Source organism: Ceratotherium simum, chromosome 24, assembly GCF_057802395.1.
Source record: "Ceratotherium simum simum isolate JZ-2026a chromosome 24, ASM5780239v1, whole genome shotgun sequence".
NCBI classification, from domain to species: Eukaryota; Metazoa; Chordata; class Mammalia; order Perissodactyla; family Rhinocerotidae; genus Ceratotherium; species Ceratotherium simum.
The window spans coordinates 40,423,404-40,444,774 of NC_141923.1; the positions used below are offsets into that span (position 1 = coordinate 40,423,404).

The 21,371-nt window shown below is 38.2% G+C and overlaps 1 protein-coding gene across 1 annotated transcript in view; it reads right to left on the bottom strand.

The window, feature by feature from the left end:
* SNAPC1 (small nuclear RNA activating complex polypeptide 1) overlaps window positions 1–18,442 on the bottom strand; it is a 31,518-nt gene extending 13,076 nt beyond the window's left edge. Inside the window, exons 1-8 of the mRNA XM_004426222.3 lie at window positions 18,271–18,442; window positions 15,857–16,016; window positions 15,560–15,700; window positions 14,800–14,904; window positions 10,071–10,229; window positions 8,479–8,547; window positions 7,700–7,762; window positions 3,587–3,737 (exon numbers count right to left, since the gene is read on the bottom strand). Of these exons, the coding sequence (XP_004426279.1) occupies window positions 3,587–3,737; window positions 7,700–7,762; window positions 8,479–8,547; window positions 10,071–10,229; window positions 14,800–14,904; window positions 15,560–15,700; window positions 15,857–16,016; window positions 18,271–18,398 (976 nt within the window). The 5' untranslated portion in view covers window positions 18,399–18,442. The remainder of the gene's footprint in view (window positions 1–3,586; window positions 3,738–7,699; window positions 7,763–8,478; window positions 8,548–10,070; window positions 10,230–14,799; window positions 14,905–15,559; window positions 15,701–15,856; window positions 16,017–18,270) is intronic.
* Between the last annotated feature and the right edge of the window lie 2,929 nt (window positions 18,443–21,371).

A 21,371-nucleotide genomic window follows, 5' to 3' on the forward strand; every position in this document is an offset into this window, starting at 1 on the left:
TGTTAATTTATACAAAATAACCCTGTTGGGATTTTTTTACTGGGATTGCATTTAATCTACAGAACAATTTAGGATTAGCTGGATTTTTAACAATATCCAGTCTTCTAATCTATGCAGACCATATACCTCTCTATTTATTTAAATCTTTGATTTCTTTCATCGTTTTATAGTTTTCAGATCCTGCACATATTTTGTTACCTACATAAAGAAGTAGTTTGTGTTTTTGCTATTATACTTTTAAAAAAATTTTCAATTTCTAATTATTCTGGGTTAGTATAAATACTAACCCTGTACCTTGTGACCTTATATTTTTTGTGTGTGTGTGAGGAAGATTAGCCCTGAGCTAACATCAGATGCCAGTCCTCCTCTTTTTTCTGAGCAAGACTGGCCCTGGGATAACATCCATGCCCATCTTCCTCCACTTTATATGGGACACCGCCACAGCATGGCTTGATGAGCGGTGCACTGGTGTGCGCCCGGGACCCCAACTTGCGAACCCCGGGCTGCCGCGGAAGCGGAAGTGGAGTGCGAGCACTTAACTGCTATGCCCCCGGGCTGGCCCCTCTTGTGACATTATTAAACTCACTTATTAGTCCTGGTAGTTACTGTGTAGATTTCGGGAGATTTTCTGTGTAAAAAATAACTACATTTGCAAACAGACACAGTATTATTTCTTCCTTTCCAATCTAAATGTCTATTATTTCATTTTCTTGCCTTAATGTATCGGCTAGGACCTCCAGAATGATAGGAGCAATGAGAGCAGGCATCCTTGCCTTGTTCCCAATTTTCGGAGGAAAGCACTGTTTTACTATTAAGTATGATGTTAGCTGTGGGTTTTTCATAGAAGGCCTTTATCAGGTTGAGGAAGTTCCCTTCTAACCCTAATTTGCTCAGAGTTTTTATCATGAATAGATGCTGGATTTTGTCAAATATTTTGTCTACATATACTGAAATGATTACATAGTTTTTTTCCTTTATTCTGCTAATATGGGGAATTATGTTGGTTTATTTTTTTTTTTTATGATTTTATTTTTATTTTATTTATTTTTCCCACAAAGCCCCAGTAGATAGTTGTATGTCATAGTTGCACATCCTTCTAGTTGCTGTATGTGGGACGCGGCCTCAGCATGGCCGGAGAAGCGGTGCGTCAGTGCACGCCCGGAATCCAAACCCAGGCTGCCAGCAGCGGAGCACGTGCACTTAACCATTAAGCCACGGGGCCGGCCCCTATGTTGGTTTATTTTTAATGTTAAACCAACCTTATACTCCTGGAGTAAACCCTAGTTTGTCATAATAATTATCCTTTTAATACATTGTTGGATTCAATTTGCTAATATTTTGTAAGGATTTTTACATGTATGTTCATGAGGGATTTTTACACGTATGTTCATGAGGATTTTTACATGTATGTTCTTTAGTCTTCTTTTCTTATAATGTCAATAAGCTGGGAAGTGTTCCCTCGTACTTTCTTAAAGAAGAGGATTCCTTTCTTAAATGTCTGCTAGGATTCCCAGTGAAGCCATCTGGGGATTTAATTTCTTTAGTAAACATAGAATGACTCAGATTTTCTATTTCTTTGTGTTAGTTTCAGAAATGTGTGTCTTTTAAGAAATATATCCATTTTATCTAAGCTAACTTATCTGCATAAAATTATTCATAATTTTTCCTTATTATCCTTTTAATTTCTGTAAGGTCTGCAGTGGTAGCCCCGACTAAATTTTTTGTTCCTAATTTTTTTTTACCCCAAATTCTCTTTAGGATACTCTTTAGGTGTAAAATCAGTCATTTTCAAATCATGATAATTTTGTAGCCTTTCTTTCTGATATCTCACTTCACTCTCCTGCCTAATTATGACTAGCCCTTCAAGAGCAATGTTACATAAAATTGTGATATTTCTATGTACTATCAATAAACATGAGGTGGCTTTTAGGCTAATAACGCACGGACACACAGCACACAACATTCACTCTTTTTAAAATCAGGTTAAAGAAATAACCATCTATTTCTTTTATTTGGAGCAGGGGTCGACAAACTATGACTCTAGGCCAAATCTGGCCCAAAACCTGTTTTTGTAAATACAATTTTATTGAAACACAGCCACACTCATTTGCTTATGTATTGTGTATATGTGCTTTCACGTTACAATGGCAGAGCTGAGTACTTGTGACAGAAACCATATGCCTCACAAAGCCTAAAACATTTACTATCAGGCCCTTTAAAGAAACAATTTACTAATCCCCGAGGAATTTTTTTTTAAATCAAGAATGTATGCTGGATTTTATCCAATGTCTTCCTTGGTAACTATTAAAATGACTTCACATTTTCCCCTTTAACCTATTCATATGGCAAATTATATTGATAGATTCCTAACTGCACCATCCTTGCATCCCAGAATGAGTACACTCATTCAAGTTGTTTTACATTTGGAATTCTTTTGATATATATAACTTAGGATTTTTTTAGTAATAGTTATAAGTGAGATTAGTCTTACAGTTCTCTTCACATTATCTGCTAACTTTGTAGAAAGAAGTAGAAAATTCTCCTTTTGAAGTATTGCTTGATTACCCACAGCAAATGTGGTATCCTTTCTCTGAATTCTCAGTGCACTTCAAGCAACTGTTACAAAACTTAATCATATCTGGACTATATTAAAGGTATTTAACTTCAATTCTCCCTCCACTGCCTCAATATAGGAGAAAAACATTTAAAAGATTGTACCATATCCTCATATATGCTGCAGTAGCCAGGAGTGTGTTTTATATTAGGCATGAAATATTTACTAATGTTTCTAATGCCCATTTTTTTTCCTGAGCCTGCTAATCAGATTCCAACTTTATGTATGGTATATATATATTATTTGTGTAATTTTTTTTTTTTTTTTTTTGGTGAGGAAGATCGGCCCTGAGCTAACATCTGCCAATCCTCCTCTTTTTGCTGAGGAAGACCGGCCCTAACATCCATGCCCATCTTCCTCTACTTTATATGTGACGCTGCCACAGCATGGCTTGACAAGTGGTGCGTCGGTGCGCATCCGGGAGCAGGCACTTAACCACTTGTGCCACCGGGCCTGACCCTTGTGTAATTTTTTAAAACTGCTGAAATTAATATAGTCATTTCTTTAAAAAGCAAACACCAAAGGTTATTTTATAGATACATTATTTCAAAAGAAAAGCAGGTACAGCTTAATTAGTGCAGCTAAAGGGAAATATGGTTTATAGATTGTATTACTTATCACAGCTTATTTACATGTAAGTTTGATGCACACACAAAAATTACTAATTAAGTATGCTCTGGATAATTCTAGACTGATTCTATAACTATTTAGCTATATCACTTTTGGACAAGTTATTTAATCCTTATGGGCCTAAATTTCATCATACAAAATGACAAATTTGATGATTCCTAGAGTCCCTTTCAGCAGTAAAAGTCTAAGAATCTACGATAATTTATTTTTAATATTAAATCTCACAAGGTTCTCAGTCAAACAACTATCTAATCTTTTCTGATAAAGAAAAAAATGGGGAGAGGAGGTTGTAAATGAGACCCATTTTTCCTTGTTGAGTCTCAAAAAGACTTTAGAAGTTACCTCTGTTTCTGGAAGACATCTTCCTTCCTGCTGATTTCAATGTTTCTTTGTTTCTTTTTTTCCTAGTTGTTTTGATTTGTCCTTGACCAGATGCAGAATCAGAGTCAGAAGAGTCCAGTTTGACTTGGCGATGCCTTCTTGACTTGGAAGCCTTAAGAGTTAGAAATCAAATTAACCACAGCAAATCCAACTGACAGATAATTTAGAGAAAGACAAAATACACAATCTAAGATGGGGAAAGATTTAAGGAAATACTTGTCATAAAGTACTTTACCATTATCTTAGCTTGCTTAATACTTATCGCATGTATATACTCTTTTATCTTTACAACAGGAAAAGTTCCCTGCAGCTGTCATCACCATCTACTCAAACTGGGTTAAAATGTAGTTGTTGGGTTAAAATGTAGTTTAGCTGCACGGTTGGGAAATGGAGGTGTAAAGGACAAGTACTGTTTTTACTGCCTAATAACCTATCCTCCCTTTCTTCTAATAACATTTTGTTTTCCTTAGTTACCACATAAGTTTCGAGTGGAACTATTTAATGCCTGGCTCCAGGTATGGCCATGTGGCCCCATCCAGTCAAAGTGAGTCTCACATCCCCGTGGCCACTGTGATTTGTTCAGCGTGGGTATGTGAGCTGTATCATGGCCGATATAACTTAAATTTAGAAATCTGCTTAACTATTAGTGATGCCGGCCCTGTCATCAGTTCCCCTACGTTACACCCAGCATACATGGGGTTAAAACCAAAAACACTCATCCCCTTTCCCTGCTTCTCTAAGTTGCATTCATATGTAAATGTTGGTTTTTTAAACCATTGTATCCCTGAACTTCAGAAGACATTTAGAAGTTAAAAATTGTTAAAAGGTGGCCTCTCATTGGGCTTACACTGGCTAGTTATGGGTCTTCTGAAGTTTATTACAAGGAAACTGATGTCCAGAGAATATCAAGAAGCTAAAGCTCCCCAGACCCCAACTCCTCAGCTTCCTGGCACCAGAATCCACTCTCCACCATGGAGGCGACAACCAAGGTCACCCACGGGGGATTCCCTTATCTCACCCTCCTCCCTTCCCTGCCAGCAGCCTCACAAGGCCAAATACAGGCTGGTGGGAAAGCACCGACCAGCAAGGCCACAGGCTCCCCCTCCCTACAAGCAGCCACATTCCTCACAACCTTTAAAACCCCTTCCCTCCCATCTTTCGAGGAGATGGAACAAGTTTGAGACCTCTTGTCTCTGGGTTGATGTCACCCAAAATAAAAACTCTTTCCTTGCCATAAGCCTGGCGTTCCAGTTTTATTTGGCCCCTCTTGTGTGGCGGGTAAAGAACTTGTGTCTGGTAACATTAGGAAGGAAAATTCTCCCTTTCCACTGAACCTAAACCTGGGAACAGGCAAGGCTGGAGCTGTCGTAAACAGCATTTGAAGCCAGTGAAAGCAACATGAAAGGTGAAAAACGGAGGGACAGTCCAAGGACTTTTTAGTTACATCAGTCAATGAATTCCCTTATTTGCTTAAGCAGAGTCCTGACTAAGAGTTTTCAGTTAACGTCATATATGCAGTGCAGGTATTAACAGGTGTTAAAAAGCTACCGTGCATTCTATGTTAATTATACCTCAATAAAGTAAAAAACCCACAACTATGCAAGGACACATACTTATAACAATTTATGGGGATTATAATTTGTTTAATGATTTTTAAGAAGTATTTCATAATGTCTTAAGATATACATTAAACATCACTTAGTACCATACAATATGGAAATCGTTCTAGTTTAAAAGAATTTGGAATAATTTATTTATTGTCCTTGGTGTTTTCAGTCAACAATATTTTGTACTCAATTTACTGTGGTATAGCAAATATATAACACAACTAATCTATACTCACTTTTAATTTTTTTATTTATTCTTTTTTATTTCTACAACCAGAGAATGATAGTAATTTCCCACAGAATAAAGCTATTCTTAGATTCATGAAAAAAATTCACAAAAAAAATGAGATTAAGCACATAAATTTATCAGTACTCTCTCCTGAAATCCCATTAAAATGAGAGTAAAGGAATAAAAATAAATTAACTCGGGGCTGGCCCTGTGGCTTAGCAGTTAGGTGCACGTGCTCTGCTACTGGCGACCCGGGTTCGGATCCCGGGCACGCACCAACGCACTGCTCAACCAGCCATGCTGAGGCCGCGTCCCACATACAGCAACTAGAAGGATGTGCAACTATGACATACAACTATCTACTGGGGCTTGGGGGAAAATAAAAAAAAAAGGAGGAGGATTGGCAATAGATGTTGGCTCAGAGCCAGTCTTCCTCAGCAAAAAGAGGAGGATTAGCATGGATGTTAGCTCAGGGCTGATCTTCCTCACAAAAATAAATAAATAAATAAATAAATTCACAAAACAGAGATAACAGGAAACAATGCAGCTGTAAACAAAAACAACAAACTTTTGGAAGAGAGAGAGTGATAGCTGATTTAACAGAATGAAGAGAGCTGAAACCTAATGGCCTGTATTGAGGAAGTTACTATAAAGCAAGCTGATCCAAGTGGATCAGGAATTGGAGTCATCAGAAATGGGAGTAAAAAAATGGGTAGATACGTTGAAAATCTACAAAGGGAACAGTGTCCCTTTTCCCAGTGTCAAAACTAAACAACTGACCCCCTCCTATAGAAAACAGGAGGTGTGCTCTCTGGGGAGGCTACACCAGAGAAGCTGTAGGCTTGAGGAGACTGGAAGAGCTGAGGAAGGGGACAAATCACACCTTCTACTGAAAATAGGGAGGTTCAGTGAAAACCTGCATAAGGAATGGTGAGCCTCTCGCCTGAGTCTCTCTGTAGGCTCCCAGAACACCGGCAGCTGGGCTCAGTTACCACTTTCCTCCCCTGGACAAGGGAATGGAAGACTGCTCTCTGGTAAGAATGACTAGATCCAAGAGAAATACTGAGGCTAAAAAGCTCTATCTCCACATGACCACTCTTAAATATGATGAGGATCTTCAAACATTTGAAAAAAGCCACCAAAATGAAAGACAGAGATCAAACTAAACAAAAATAGGAACTCTGAGGAAAAAGAAAGAAACTTCAAAAAACTGTAATCAATATCCTCAAAGAGATAAAGATATTGCATCCAGAAAAAAAAGATACTTTTTTTTAAGTAAGAAAAGATTCAGGGAACAAGAAAAAATCTTAGTAATGAAAAAATGTCAGAAGAAATAATAATTCAATATAATAGTTCAGAAGATGAAGTTTAAGAAATCTCCCTCAGGGGCCAGCCCCGTGGCTTAGCGTTAAGTGCGCACGCTCCGCTACTGGTGGCCGGGGTTCGGATCCCAGGCGCGCACCGACGCACCGCTTCTCCGGCCATGCTGGGGCCGCGTCCCACATACAGCAACTAGAAGGATGTGCAACTATGACATGCAACTATCTACCGGGGCTTTGGAGGGGGGAAGAAAAAAAAAAGGAGGAGGATTGGCAATAGATGTTAGCTCAGAGCCGGTCTTCCTCAGCAAAAAGAGGAGGATTAGCACGGATGTTAGCTCAGGGTTGATCTTCCTCACAAAAAAAAAAAAGAAATCTCCCTCAAAATAGAAAGATTGAGAACAGAAAAGAAAAATAAGAAAATAAAATTTCAAGAAAAGAAAAAGAGCAAAAGTGCAGTAAAGAATACTATCAAAGAAACAATACAAAAAAACTCCTCAGAACTGAAGGCTATCAGATCAAAAGGATGCCCACTGTGAGAGCCAAGGACAATGATGGAAAAAAGACCTATACCAAGTTACATTATCATGAAATTTCAGAACTCCAGGGATAAAGAGAAAACCCTAAAACCTTCTATGATCAGGAATACTAGAAGCTGGAAGACAATAATGAGCAATGGCATCAAAATTCTAGGTGAATACCAGAAGAAACAGCTAAAAGAGAAAAAGTTGAAGATGGTTGCCTCCTAAGATTAGGAATACAGGGGTGGGAAGTGGTGGAGCAGGAGATGGTTGGCTTATATAAGCTATATAGTATTATTAGACTTTTAAACTATGTACATGTATTACTTTGATGAAAAATAAAAATTTAAAAAGCAACAAGTGAATTTCTAAATTACCTTACTAAACAAATAACTTACCTGAACAACAACTGAAAAGGCCTTTGATTTTATTTTCGCTAATGATTCTGCCCTTTCACATCTCTGGAAGTAAAAATAAACAGGAAGGGGAAAAAGTTAAAACACATTAACATTAAGTGAAATTATGAAAACCCAAGTATTTGTTATCAGAAATAAGATTTGAGACAGAAAGCAGGGTAAAAGAACTAACAGTTACTGGACACATATTGAGTAAAGACACTTAAACACACACATTTTCATAGCACGTAGCATGATACCCTCCAGAGAGGTACTGATCGTTTTCATTCAGGATTTAAGGAGGATAATATGAATGAAAGCCTTGGTGACCAGGCCATTCCCTCCTCATCTGCCTATGCCCAAAGATGGCTCCTTGTCTCATCCACTGAGATGGATGAAAACTGGACACAGGAAGCAGTAAATAGTAGCTTGAGCTCCCCACTGGGTGAAAGACTGACAGGAAGTGAGAAAAGACATATTACAAAGCCTTACTCTGCCCCTGGAAGGACCGAGGGCACCTTTTACCATCATCCTTCCCTTTCCCTGCTGAACACTGTTAACATCCTCACTCCCAATCTACACCTGATGTCTCTCACAAGGTTTCCAGTAAAGAATAGACTAGCTCTTCACAGAACCCATGTTTCAGAATTTTCTGGGATTTTTATTATAATACTGACAAAGGGTAATAATGCTTGGTATACAGAATCACAGCCACACATAAAATGAAAAGAAGCTAACTAAACTATTGCCCTGTAAGCAATGATACAGTAAATTTTTCTGACCTCTGATTCTCGTGAATTTCCTTCCCTCTTTTCTTCTCCATCTTTAACTTTTGATTTTAAGGATGGATTCTGAAAGAGCAAAAATGTTATATATACACATTTACAATTAAAATTAACTAAAAATTAACTGCAAATCAATTTCATAACAATGAGAATCATTTACTTTTAATTACTGAAAAACCAAAAGATCGTTTCACGTTATTGTAGCCTAGCTTACCACCTAACATTAACATCACAGTTAGGTTTCAGAATAGTTCTAAAATTCATCAATAAAATGCCTAAATCCTCCTAACTAATGAAGAATAACACGCAGTTTATGTGGTAGTAAGAAAACTGGTTTATCCTCCTTTCCTTCAGGTTTTCAGAGGTCATGGTAATGCTCATTAAAGAGAGTTTATTTATTAAAAGAGAGTACTATAACAGATTTTTACATTAAATGCCTAGATCATTTATGTAACCCATTTGTAGCACTTCAAGTATTCAAACATTCTAAAATGTGCTCTCTCTCATTAAAATAAATGTGAGTAGAGGAAGCAAATTATTTCCTTCTTCCCAAGACCGTCATTCCTCATCACTTGCCTTTTTTATCTTTTCTAAAATTAAGTTTTGAGCCAGCTCCCTTTTTATATAATAGAAAGCCAAAAGGTGGCAACAAGTCTTTCTGAAAGACAATATATAAAATAATAACACCTAACATTTGTGAAAACACTAACACATTATCAGACCCACAGTAAGTAATCAGAAATTGTTCATTTTTTACTTTTACTTTTTCCTAGACCTATTTACTAAAATAAGATGGAGCAGTGGTTTCAAAAGTAAATTTAGTAAGGCTGGCCTTTAGGTTTCCAGAGTAAAAAAGTTTCTCTAGCTGAAAAGGTTAATGTGGAATATGGGCAGCTCTAGCATCAGTATTTGGATCAGAAAACCAAACTGAAGATTTGTGTTGATGAGATTTGTAAATGGATAAACCAAGGCAGATACAGCATGTGGCAAACAGAGAAGCACATGCCCTGTGACAATGGGAGAAGCCACTACTCAGGTCTACCTGTTTGCTGCCATGCAGCAAAGTGGGACCAGTGTTGCCAAATCTCTGGTTTTTAAGAGAAGTTGGGTGTCTGGAATTTTAAATGAAGTCCACAAATATTTAAATATTAGTTAATTTAAATATTTAAAACAATGGTAGGATCAACACTGTGACAAACAAAATCCATTTGTGTGCAGGATTCGGCCCAAAGACTGCCAGTGTGCAACCTCTGCAAAACACTAAATTATAAAGATTGTAATAAACGTGTGGTATACCAAGATTACTTATTCCTCTACAATTATACATATATTAATTATATATTATATAATTGTTATTAATTATAATTGTTTAATTATATATATAATTATACATAAAATCAGATTGTAAGGTTAAATAACATCACATAACTAACAAGTGGCAAAGCCGGAATAGAAATGACACCCTCTAAATCTTAGCGGCACAGGGAGGCAGCTACTCAACGGGCTGCCTCTTAACAGTGCCACCCACGTGGAGCCATTCGTGAGCAAGGCAAATGCAGAGGTGAGGTATCAGACAAGCCGTCGCATACCTTTCTGTCTTTGTGCCACTGCTGATGCTCCAAAACTATGTTCTTAATATTGTCAAAGAAATCATCCTTTATCAAGCTGAGGGCTTTGTCTGGATTGGACTTATCAGCTGAAATTATATGTTTCATGTTCTGATAATGATCATGAACATTCAGCATTTCCTAAAAGTGAAAAGATGAGTCTTTTATTTCAATTTTTGAAGAGAAACTTAAAGGCAAAACCAACATAAAATAAAACAACCTTCCAAAGTGACTGAGTTGATAAGGAATAACATGCTACAGTATGTTGAAAATGACATAATCACGCAAGCAAAATAGTACAACTTTATTAGTGAAGGCTGCTTTCCAGAGGTAAGGACTCATTGAATTCAACTCCAAAACATTAACTTATATACACTGTATGGAGAGACACTGGGGAAAGACCAATTAGTTAACATAGGATTGCATTCCTAGATATAACAAAAATTATTAGTAGTATAACATATCATAAAATATCACTACTGATAACCAAGATCACATTTTTATTTCATATTGTCACATCAAGGGTGTTTATATAGTTCTTTATGCTCTGCTGGAAATTCCTATATAATGACTCTCACCCAATCCTTCACAGAGATGTGCTGACTTTTAGAAACATCAAAGCCTGTGTGCCTGCCCCCATAAGCTTCATCATTACTTCAGTGATAAGATTCAGGATTAAAAGAAATAGAGGATGATTTATGACACCATTTGAGGTATCATTTATTAATTAGACCTTCCTCCCCCAAAACTCCAGCCAAATGGACAAGTCTATGAGGTAAGGAGAAAGATAGCACATTGCAGGCAGACTTAAGAAACAAGATAAAACCAGTACTGGGACTGGGCTCAAAGACCAGCAGAGAACTACTGACACTTCCATCGTAGACGGCCACTGCAACCTCTGAGTCATCCCCGAGTCAGGCTAGTCAATTCATTTCTAGTAGACCTTGATGGAATCCACAGACATCTACTCAAGGAATCAGAAACCGCTCAGTACTGGTGAGTTCTCACATATGCACCATCTTCAAAGGGAAACAGTGTCCAGGCATGGGGAGCCCCTAACTTTTTACAGTTTACAATGTGCTGTACCTCCATTATTTTACTACATGCAATACAACAGGACAGGGGAAAGAACACTACTAGCTGGACCTGATTTTGAGTCTCAGTTCTGTCACTTGCTAGATTGTGACCTTGAGCAAATCCCTCAATCTGAGAATCACATTCCCAATTTGTACAAAATTAGGTAATGCCACCTAACGCCCTGTAAAATTATTAAGTGAGCTTATATAAGTAAGAATGTTCTGTATAATGTAAAGCACTATGCAAAATTAAAGGATTAAGAAATAAAAGAAAGTGTATGGACTTTGGAGCCTTACAGACTTGAACTTGAAACATGAACTTGAACATTCAAATCCAGGGTCTGCACCTTACTTTATGCAAATTACTTAACTTCTCTAAACCTCAGCTTCCTTGTTTCTAAAATTAGGAAAATACCACCTCCTCTGCAGGGCTACTAATGATGATTAGTGAGAATAATATATGTAAAATATCTAATAAAGTTCCTGGCACATGTTGAAAACTCAACACACAATGACCATTATTATAATTGTATAAATGAAGAAACAGACTCAGAAATGAAATGATTGGTTCGAGGTCATATTTAAGTAGCAAAGTTAGAATTAAAAATCAGATGTTTTGATTTAATATCCTATTCTCTTCATTTTATTACGCCTCCTTAATCACAAAACGAGAACCAATGAGTGCCAGAGACATGACCAGAATTCAGGTCTGCTGACATGGAGACTTAATAGCATCTGCAGGCAGTCGAAGGAAAGTAGAAAAGTATTAAATGTAAGGATTATCAGTGAGAATGGGTCAAAGGCTATGCTAGTACAGGATGAATAGAGTCAACAGAGGTATTGAGAGAAAAGTCTCTCAAAGCAGATCTGTGGCAAGCAAAGACCCTAGACAAAGTCAGGATGACTTCACACAGACTACTCCATTCCTAGAAGCCTCTAGGAATAAGGATTTCATAGCTGGCCTTCTGACCCTCCTCTCCAATGACACTAAAAGAATATGGCTTTGTGTATCACCCCAGCTCTGTTCTCTAAAATCATCCATACCTGTTTGCTGACATATACAATTTTTTTTTAACATAGGAAGCTTTAATTCAACACGTTGTAGTAAAAGAGCTTAAAATCAAAAAGTGTGTTTAAGAAGGTATGTTGGAAAAAAATTAACATTCTACCACCATATTAGGCAACAATCAAAAATTATAACCAATTGGATTCAAATCATCTTTTTTCATTAGAATATTGATAAGAACAATGTCTTGCTGTTCTAAAACATCCTCTGCCTCTGTCTTTATGATTCACATCAGTACTTCTTAACAAAATCTTTATGGTACCCCAAAATCTTTCATTCTCCACAATGGCTACTCCAAACTTTCTCAATTCTCAGTTCCTTGAACCCCCATGGCCCTCTCAAAGTGCAGGCTATCAGGTCTGTTTGCCTTCTATTTCTCTTCTTCACAACAAATTATACAAATCCTTTTCACCTCCTTCCCTAAAGTTTCAAGAGGAAGAAGTGTGCCTTCTCCTGCTCAAGGCTTATCTCTCCACTGGGCTCTTCATCACAGACCCAACCACTTCCTCCACAGCAGGAACCTTGCTCTATTTTTGTGTGTGAGTGTGTGTGAGGAAGATGGGCCCTGATCTAACACCTGTTGCCAAACTTCCTCTTTTTCCTTGAGGAAGATCGTCCCTGAGCTAACAGCTGTGCCAGTTTTCCTCTACTTTATGTGTGGGACAATGCCACAGCACAGCTGGTGAGTGGAGTAGGTCCACACCTGGGATCCGAATCTGTGAACTTGAGCTGTGGAAGCGGAGTGCACGAACTTAACCACTACACCACCGGCGGTGCTTGCTCCCTCTGTTTCACACAACCTCTCCTTCCCTAAACCTAAATATATACTTTGAGTCTGTCAAATCTCGCAAACTTTTAAATGATTCCCCTCTACCAAAAAGACAAAGTACAAATTCCCTCTATTATACAAAGTTCTCTTATCACATTTATTCTTCTACATATAATCTCTCCCACCTCTTTCTCGCTGAGCCGCTAGAGGTTAAAGATCGGAATTTTTGTTATACTTTACTCCCATGTTTGCTGAATGATATATTTCTAACCTCAGTCCCAGCTCAGACAAAGCCTTTGCTGTCTAACCAATAGGCACTGCAGCCATACAGAAGCTTAGCTCCAACACTTCCTAACTTAGTATCTCTGTGCCTCAACTTTAAATCAGGGATAAAAACACCTACTTTAAAAAGAATTAACAAATAATTAAAAATTGTTTAAAGCACCTATTTTGCAAAGATGTTGTAAGGAGTAAAATAATCTACACAAAACATCTTGTATAGCTCCTGCACTATACTATGTCTTTAGACATTTAGTATTCAATTTCCTTCTAATGCAGTAATTCTTAACCTTTTTGGGGGCAAAAACACCTTTGAGAATCTGAGGATAGTTATGGTACCTCACTGTAACCAAGCATCCATACGTATGACACTCAATTTATCATACAATTTAGGGGGGAAAGTGATACATGGACCATCTGAAGGCCATCCATGGATCCCACATTAACAATTTTTGCTCAAAAATAAAGTCATTTTACAGATCAGACTCAGAGTGCTTTCAAAAATCAATTTGCTACCTGAATTACAAACACCATAGATGCAACCTGACAGGCTCAAGGTATCAGCACACGTCGGCATCTAGCACATGGAGAAATATTTGAGCAAATCAAAGATCTGATCCCTCTTTCACTCCTGACATAGGAAAAGACTGAATAAGGTTGGGAAAAAAAAAAAAGTAATATTTATTAAGAGTCTACTATGTGTCATATGCCACACACACCACTATTCAGGCATGATTCAGTTTCAATTCTCACAACTGGATGAAATCAGGACTGTAATTCTAATATTAAAGAGGGAGAAACTAAGGCTCAATGAGATTAAAAACCATGACCAAGGCCCTCCCTACACACACTCACTCGCTTATGTGCTCTCTCTCTATGAATCCATTCTTTTGAAACAGGAATGCACCATTGATTAGACGGCTGTAGCCCTGTAGTGGGGTTTTGTTTTAACCTCAGGGCAACGCTCTTCCACACACATAAAACTGTGTATCACTACTTATCCATTTGAAAGAGGATTTTTCCCAATACTGTACAACTCAAAGTACCAAAATAGATGGTAAAGCTATTTTAAGACTGTACCTCTTACACAAAATTCTTGATTTCAATTTTTTTATCAGAAAAAAATGGTGGGTTTTTAAATAAGCATTGTAAAAAAGGAACCCAGGAAATGAATTCATATTGTTAAAAAAATAAAATAAAGTCACTTTACACTCTTGTTTTATGACCTATCTAAAGTCAAATACAAATGGTGGTTTCGGTATTTGAATCTAAATATCCTGAGTCCACGTCCAGTCTTCTACATCTTTCCGTTTCTCACTGTGTTTCAAGATTTATTCCATAAATTTTGATATATTTAGGATGTATTATTTCTGATACTTTAGGGAAAATAATAAGCATTCTACGATTGGTTAAAATCATTAGAAAATTTTTCAGTATCCAGTGGATGAAGGTATAACCTCAATATACAGTTAACAATAAAACATTTTTTTAAAAATTTCAAGAGCATAAAAGCAAACTTACCTCTAATACATCAGAAGTGATAAGTTTCATGACACGATCATTTGGGTCCTTAAATTCTTCTGTAACTTCAGCTCGTTGAATTTTTTTCTTCATTCTATATGACAGCTATATGATAATGAATGTGTTTTAAAGGATATTTCTTAAGTACTGAAATAAGTAAGCCAGCAGTAAAATTTATCTATTAGTAAACATGGATGAAACAAAAGCAGCTCTAAGTATATCTTTATTAACTGATTCATTTTCTAAAGACAATTAGACTTTTGAAATAAGTCTTAAGATGCCACGACACGTGCTTACAAATTCAGATGAGAGTCAGAGACGTTACACGATTTGCCAGCGGATGGCAGAACCAGGACTAGAATCTAGTGTCTCAATTGTCATAAGACTGAAGAAATATCATATTTTATCAGTAGAAGTTTCAACTTTTCACCAACTCACATTAAAATTCCTTGGTCCTCTTTCAGTAACCTTTCTGATATTTGAATAAAGGAATGAGAAAATGCAGATGCCAAATCTAATTTCTTCTTCTAACAATCTGCGTGACACAGTATCCAGAAACACACTGCATTTAAAAGCAGAGAGGAATTTTTGTCTTCAAAAAAAAAAGTAATCAGAAAGCATTTTATCCTATTTTAAGAAGCCTCTCTACAAGTATTGGAAACTATATAATATTCTGTCCACTTTATGGAGACTGAGGTACTTTATGGACCATGAAGCATAATATCTCATTTTGAAAAACAATCTATTTTAGATAACATACCAATTTGGGCATTGCTGTAAAGTGAAATGCTTTGTCTAGTCGTAGCTTCCTAAAAATATAAGCTGCGTCAAAATGTTGTGCATTTACCAAATCTTGCTGAAATTTTAAAATTTCATCCCAATCCTTCAGGGCAACTCTAACCTGCAAACAAGAGGAGTAAAAAAGTTGTTATTAAACGTAAATCTTTTTTCACAAATGTATTATAATTTTGAAACACTGGGGTTTCTATTTAAATCTGTTTGTTGTAAAAAATATTGTACCTCTTCCATATTTCAGCTGGAAGAAAACAAGTATTACCTTTTGTTTTGGTTGACACAGCTGTGTGTTATACAATCCATATAGCAGATACAAAGCACCAACTCTGATCTGGAAGGTGTATGGAGGTAAAAAATATCGCCAAGCCAAAGCTAAAGCTTCTTTTGTAAACGTGTTCTTTTCTAAATTTCTCATTCTACCACTAGAAAACAAAGAGAAAATATATTATGACTCTAAGTAAATAATAAATGAACAAAAAATTAGGAGAGGTATAGTCTAGCAGCTGCTAGAAACTGGATGCCATTCCACATCTCATCCTTTCATAATTCAAGCACAAAGATGTAATTTTCTGCTGTGCTGCTTACACTGAGGCACAGGCACACACCAGGAAAACATGACGCATCTTCCTAAAGCAGCAACTTTAGTTGCTGAATTGTGGAGCAAAAGGGGAGGGGTTGCAAATTATTCCTGGTTAAGAATTTAAAACATTTAATATAGTAAAATAACTATGGTTATATTACAGAATAAAATACCAAAATTACATGCATTTTAATACATAATGGAGATTTTCCTCAATACTCTCAGGGATTCACACTAAACCTCATTTGTCCTTGCAACAGCCGGGTGATAAAGCTAGAGAACCACAACACAACATAAGCCACCCCCTCCTCCCAATTCTGCAGGGCAAAGCTCACCAAAGTAAAGAAGGAGCAGGTAGGAAAGCAGACTCCACTATACTCCCAAAGTCTGGGCTCTTAAAATAATAAAAATACTAAAAGAACGCAAAAATACCTACTGTAGTATTGGCAACCAAAGCAATTTCTAAAGAAAATCCTCCACTCCTCAAGCGGTCTCCACTTTTTTTCTCATTTTAGTTTTTCCTCATTAGCTAAAAATTGAAGTAACCCCAGCAAAATTTTCCTGAACTGTCACTTTCCCCAAGAGGGACACAGTGCAAGATCAAGGGTTTTGGAAACAAGCAGACATACCGGCTGCAACGTCTGCTCTACCACCTACTAGCTGTGTGATCGTGGAGAAATTACTTAACCTCCCTAAGCCTCAACTTCCCCATCTATAAAACAAGGATAATTACAGCCGCCTTTCAGAGTTGTTCTATGGATTAAATACATTAAGCTATAAATGCATTAAAAAATTAGTTCCTCTCCTTTCATTAACTGTACAACAAATAGCTCTGGATCATCCATCCCCTGCAATGTACAAACTACACAGGTAATTACTGTACATCAACCGAGAGAAAAAAGAGAACTTTCACATTTTATTCAGCAAAACAGTTTTAATCACAAGAACTCATTCATTCAGTCAATTATTTAGCCTTTTCAATATTATATGTATTATGCTAATGGAATACCAGACTCATCCAGTCACTGTTCTCACAGAGCTCTGTCAAGGGGAGGGAAAATTAAAAAATAAAATGAACACTTATTGAGTACTTACAGTGCACTTAACATACTGTAGCTCATTTAATCCTGAGCACTACAATATGTGGCATTATACTGTCCCTATTTTACAGATAAGGAAGCTCAGCCAAGTAACTCGCCCGAGGTCAGTTAGTGGACTGACTCCAATTCAAGCAGTTAGGCTCCATAATCTGTGCTCTGAACCACGACACTACACTGCCTTTTGAACTACACACTTACAATAAAATGTGGTAAGTCAAGAGATAAAATAAGCACAGACTGCTATAGGAAAAAAAGGGCGTGAACGCCTTACTTAGTCTGGAAGGGCAAAAGAAGGCTTCTCCGAGGAACTGTCCTTTGAGCTGAAACCTGAATGAGGAAGAAGGTGGCCAGGCAAGGGAGCTGGGGGACAGCTCCAGGCCGAGGGAACGCCTGTAGAGGCCACAGGCAGATGCTGGAGCAAGAACGTGGGTGCATGGAGGAGACTGGAAGACGAAGCTGCAGAGACGGGCAGAGGCCCCTCACGGAGGGTCCTGCCAGCCATGTTAGGGAATTCGAGCTGCATCCCAAAGGCAATGGAAACCACTGGAGGGTGGTAAGCAGGGGAGTGACAGGTTCAAATCTGCACTTTAGAAAGATAACTGGTTGTTGGGCGAAAAAAAACGAATTCAATAGTGCAGGGGTTCGTCTTTGTTTAGGCGTTTGTTTTTAAACACGGTGTTCTAGGAGAACAAGACTGGAGGAGAGCAAATGATGGTGACCAGGTCAGGGGGAGGCAGTGGAGATGGAGGAGAGAGAAGGGCAGTCAGGCAGAGAGACATATTTGGGAAGAGGCCGCAAAAGGACGCAGCCGAAGCCAATGACATGGCCGAGGGAAAGCGCGTAGCCCGAGCACAGGCGCAGGGGGGATGGAGAGAGCGGTCAGAGACCGCCGCTCTTCTCAGCCCTCCCAGGTGCGGCGACGCCAAAGGCAAGGAAGTAACTGCCCACGCCGCCTCTGACCCGGAGAGAGGCGCGTAGCAGACGAGAAACACCCACCAGAAGATGGTCCCGAACTTCATGCTCCTCCAGAGCTCCGTGAAGTCCTCGAAGCGCACGCTGTCCGTCTCCTGGAAGCGGCTGAGCAGCACCTCGCAGTCGGCCTGCAGGCCGGGAGGAGTCCCCATGCCGGCGATGCCCGCACCCGGCTCAGGGACCAGCCAGCGGCGGTCGCCCAGGAAACCAGGCCCGGTCGCCCCGCCCGCTACGACGTGACGCAACGCGCTCCGTGACGTGTTATCCGGCCCCTTCAGCTCCGCCTCCAGCCGGGCTCGGGCGAGCTCGCGATGCTTCCTGCGCTGGCGTGAGTGCGTGCTGCTTTAGCGGCTGCTCGCCCCGTTACTTAGAGGAGTGAGGTCAGCGCTTTGAAGTTCTTTGGAGAGGTTTACGTCTGAAGTGCCGTGTGAGCCCAAGAAGGATTTTAGGTCTACATTAGCTAGCTTATGTAAATTGGGTTTACCATTACTATCACTCTCCTTTAAGTGATCCTAGAGTGACAGAAGTCAACTTCCATAGCTAGGGAGGAACAGTTCCCAGCCTCAACCCACCCCCACGTGGAAGGAGAAGCTAAAGAAGAGGGTTTACTAGGAAGTGGACTGGACACATTCTCTTATAGTCTATACCCACAGGATACGGTGCCTAATGTACAGCTCTCTCGTTGTAGTCCCAGCAGTCTTCCGCAGCCACTCTTGAGAAGCTCTTGTGAACTTCTCCCAGCACCCCGGCACACCCCTACGCTACCATCTAGCACAGTACTTAGCAGAAAGTATATACTGTATATATACTTGCTGATTATTTGGTGAATTGGCCTTCTGTGTACACTCCATCTCCTAGCTTCTCCCAGGAGCTAGCTATGGAGTAGCATTTTCTACTTTTCACGATTTCTCTGATTGCAGGGCATGCTATTTTTATTCTTTAGGAAAGATATCCTACGAGAAAAGCATTGGGCTTTCTGTCTGCAGATTCAACTCACTTAACTTTCCTGATCATTGATCTATTTTTTAAATTTTGTGTAATGTTTTATATATACAGGGAAACTTGTGTAACATCTGAATAAGAAGCATAACGGTAAAATGAACACCTGTGTACCTTCTACGTGTGTAGGAACCAGAACATTAGCAACACCGTCCCGTCAATCTGTGAATTCCTCCTCTAACCTATTCCCCTGCCTTTACCACTATCTTAGTAACAACTACCTTATTTTGTTTCTCATTCTCTTGTAAATATTTTACCACATGTGTATGGATCGCTAAACAATATATTGTTTAGCTGTGGTTGGTTTTGAGTTCCATAAAGATGGCTAGAAAATGCAGTTTCTAATATATATTCTTTGAATTGTTTCTTAAAGCTAATGCTTCTAAGATTCAATTATGTTATTGCTCATAGCTGTAGTTCATTTATTTTCACTGTTGCCTAATATTACATCGTGTGAATATACAGTTTATCTTTTATTTTCTCAATGTAAATTTAGGTGGGTTCCAGATTTTGGTATTACGAACAGTGCTACTATGAACACTTTTGTACATGTCTGCTGTTATTTGTGGGATGACCGGAAAAAATACATGAGGCAAAATTAAATTTAAATTTCAGATCAATTTAAAAAATTATTCGTTCTTTATCTTAAATATAGTTTAACTGGCATCTTCTATTTTTGTTTGCTAAATATGGCAGTTCTACTTATATGTTGCAGGAGTCTAGAGTATATATACCTATGAGTGGAATTGTTGGATGATAATGGGTAGGAATGTAAAACTTTACAAGATAATACCAAATTATTCTCTTGAGTGGTTGAACTGATTTACACTTCACTATCAGTGGGTGAGAGTTCCTGATTCAGCCACATCATCTCAGAAACTTAGTATCTAGCTGTGGTCTTAATATGCATTCCTCTGATTATTAATGTGATTGTGCACCTTCTCAAATTCTAATTTTGTATTCATGGTTCCTCTACTGTGAAATTCCTGTTTATATACTTGTACATTTTTCCATTGAGTCATTCACCTTTTTTTATATTGATCTGTAGGATCATATTATGTATTCTGAATGTTTGTTATATGTATTATAAATATCTTTTTGCAGTTTGTGATTTGTTTTCATTTACTATCTTTATGGTGATTTTTCATGTACATAAATTCTTATTTTTAGTGTAGTCAATTTTTTAATCTTTTGGCCATAAATATTTTATTTTGGCCCCTGACTTCTGCTGGTCTGCAAACTGTTTTTCACCTCTCCATAACAGAAAATTACAGAAATTGAGAATAAGTGTTTGCAAACTTTAAATAGCAATTGTTTTTTTCTTTTTTTGGTGAGGAAGATTGGCCCTGAGGTAACATCTGTACCCATCTTCTTCTATTTCCTATATAGGACACTGCCACAGCATGGCTTGATGAGTGGTGCATAGGTCTGTGCCAGGGATCCAAACCTGCGAACCCCAGGCCACCAAAGTGGAGTGCGCAAACTTAATCACTATGCCACTGGGCTGGTGCTAACAGCATTTTGACAAAGTAATTTTATGTTGTTGAATCTAATTATTTTAAAAATGGACTTGTTTGGTATGACTTTTTAAATTTCAATTTTCCAGTAATGTATATTTATTGTAGTTTACAAAGGTATTGGTCCACAATAGATTGGGGAGAAATGGTACATTACCACAGATAGTTTGAGAAGCACTGGTGTACACTATTTCAGTCCACATTCTGTTGGCCAGAATTCAGTCGCATGGCCCTATGCAAGTGGAAAGAGACCTGGGAAATGTAGTCCATAACTGGGCAACCTCTTCCCAGCAACAACTCTCATCTGTGGGAGAGGTACCCAATCTTTGTGCCAACATCGCTACCAACATTGCTGCCACAATTTTATTCCAAAAGTCTTAAAGTATTACTCTTTACTTTTAACCCACTGTAATCCATCTAAAAATGATTTCCATTATGGTATGAGTTGAGGATTCTATTTAACTTTTTTCCATATGTATAACCATATGTATGTATATATATGTATTTTCCATATGTCTAATTTTCCAGCACCCGTGATCGAATAGTCCGTCCTTTTCCCAATGATCTAAAAAGTTACTGTGTCATGTATCAAGTGTGCACGGCTAATTG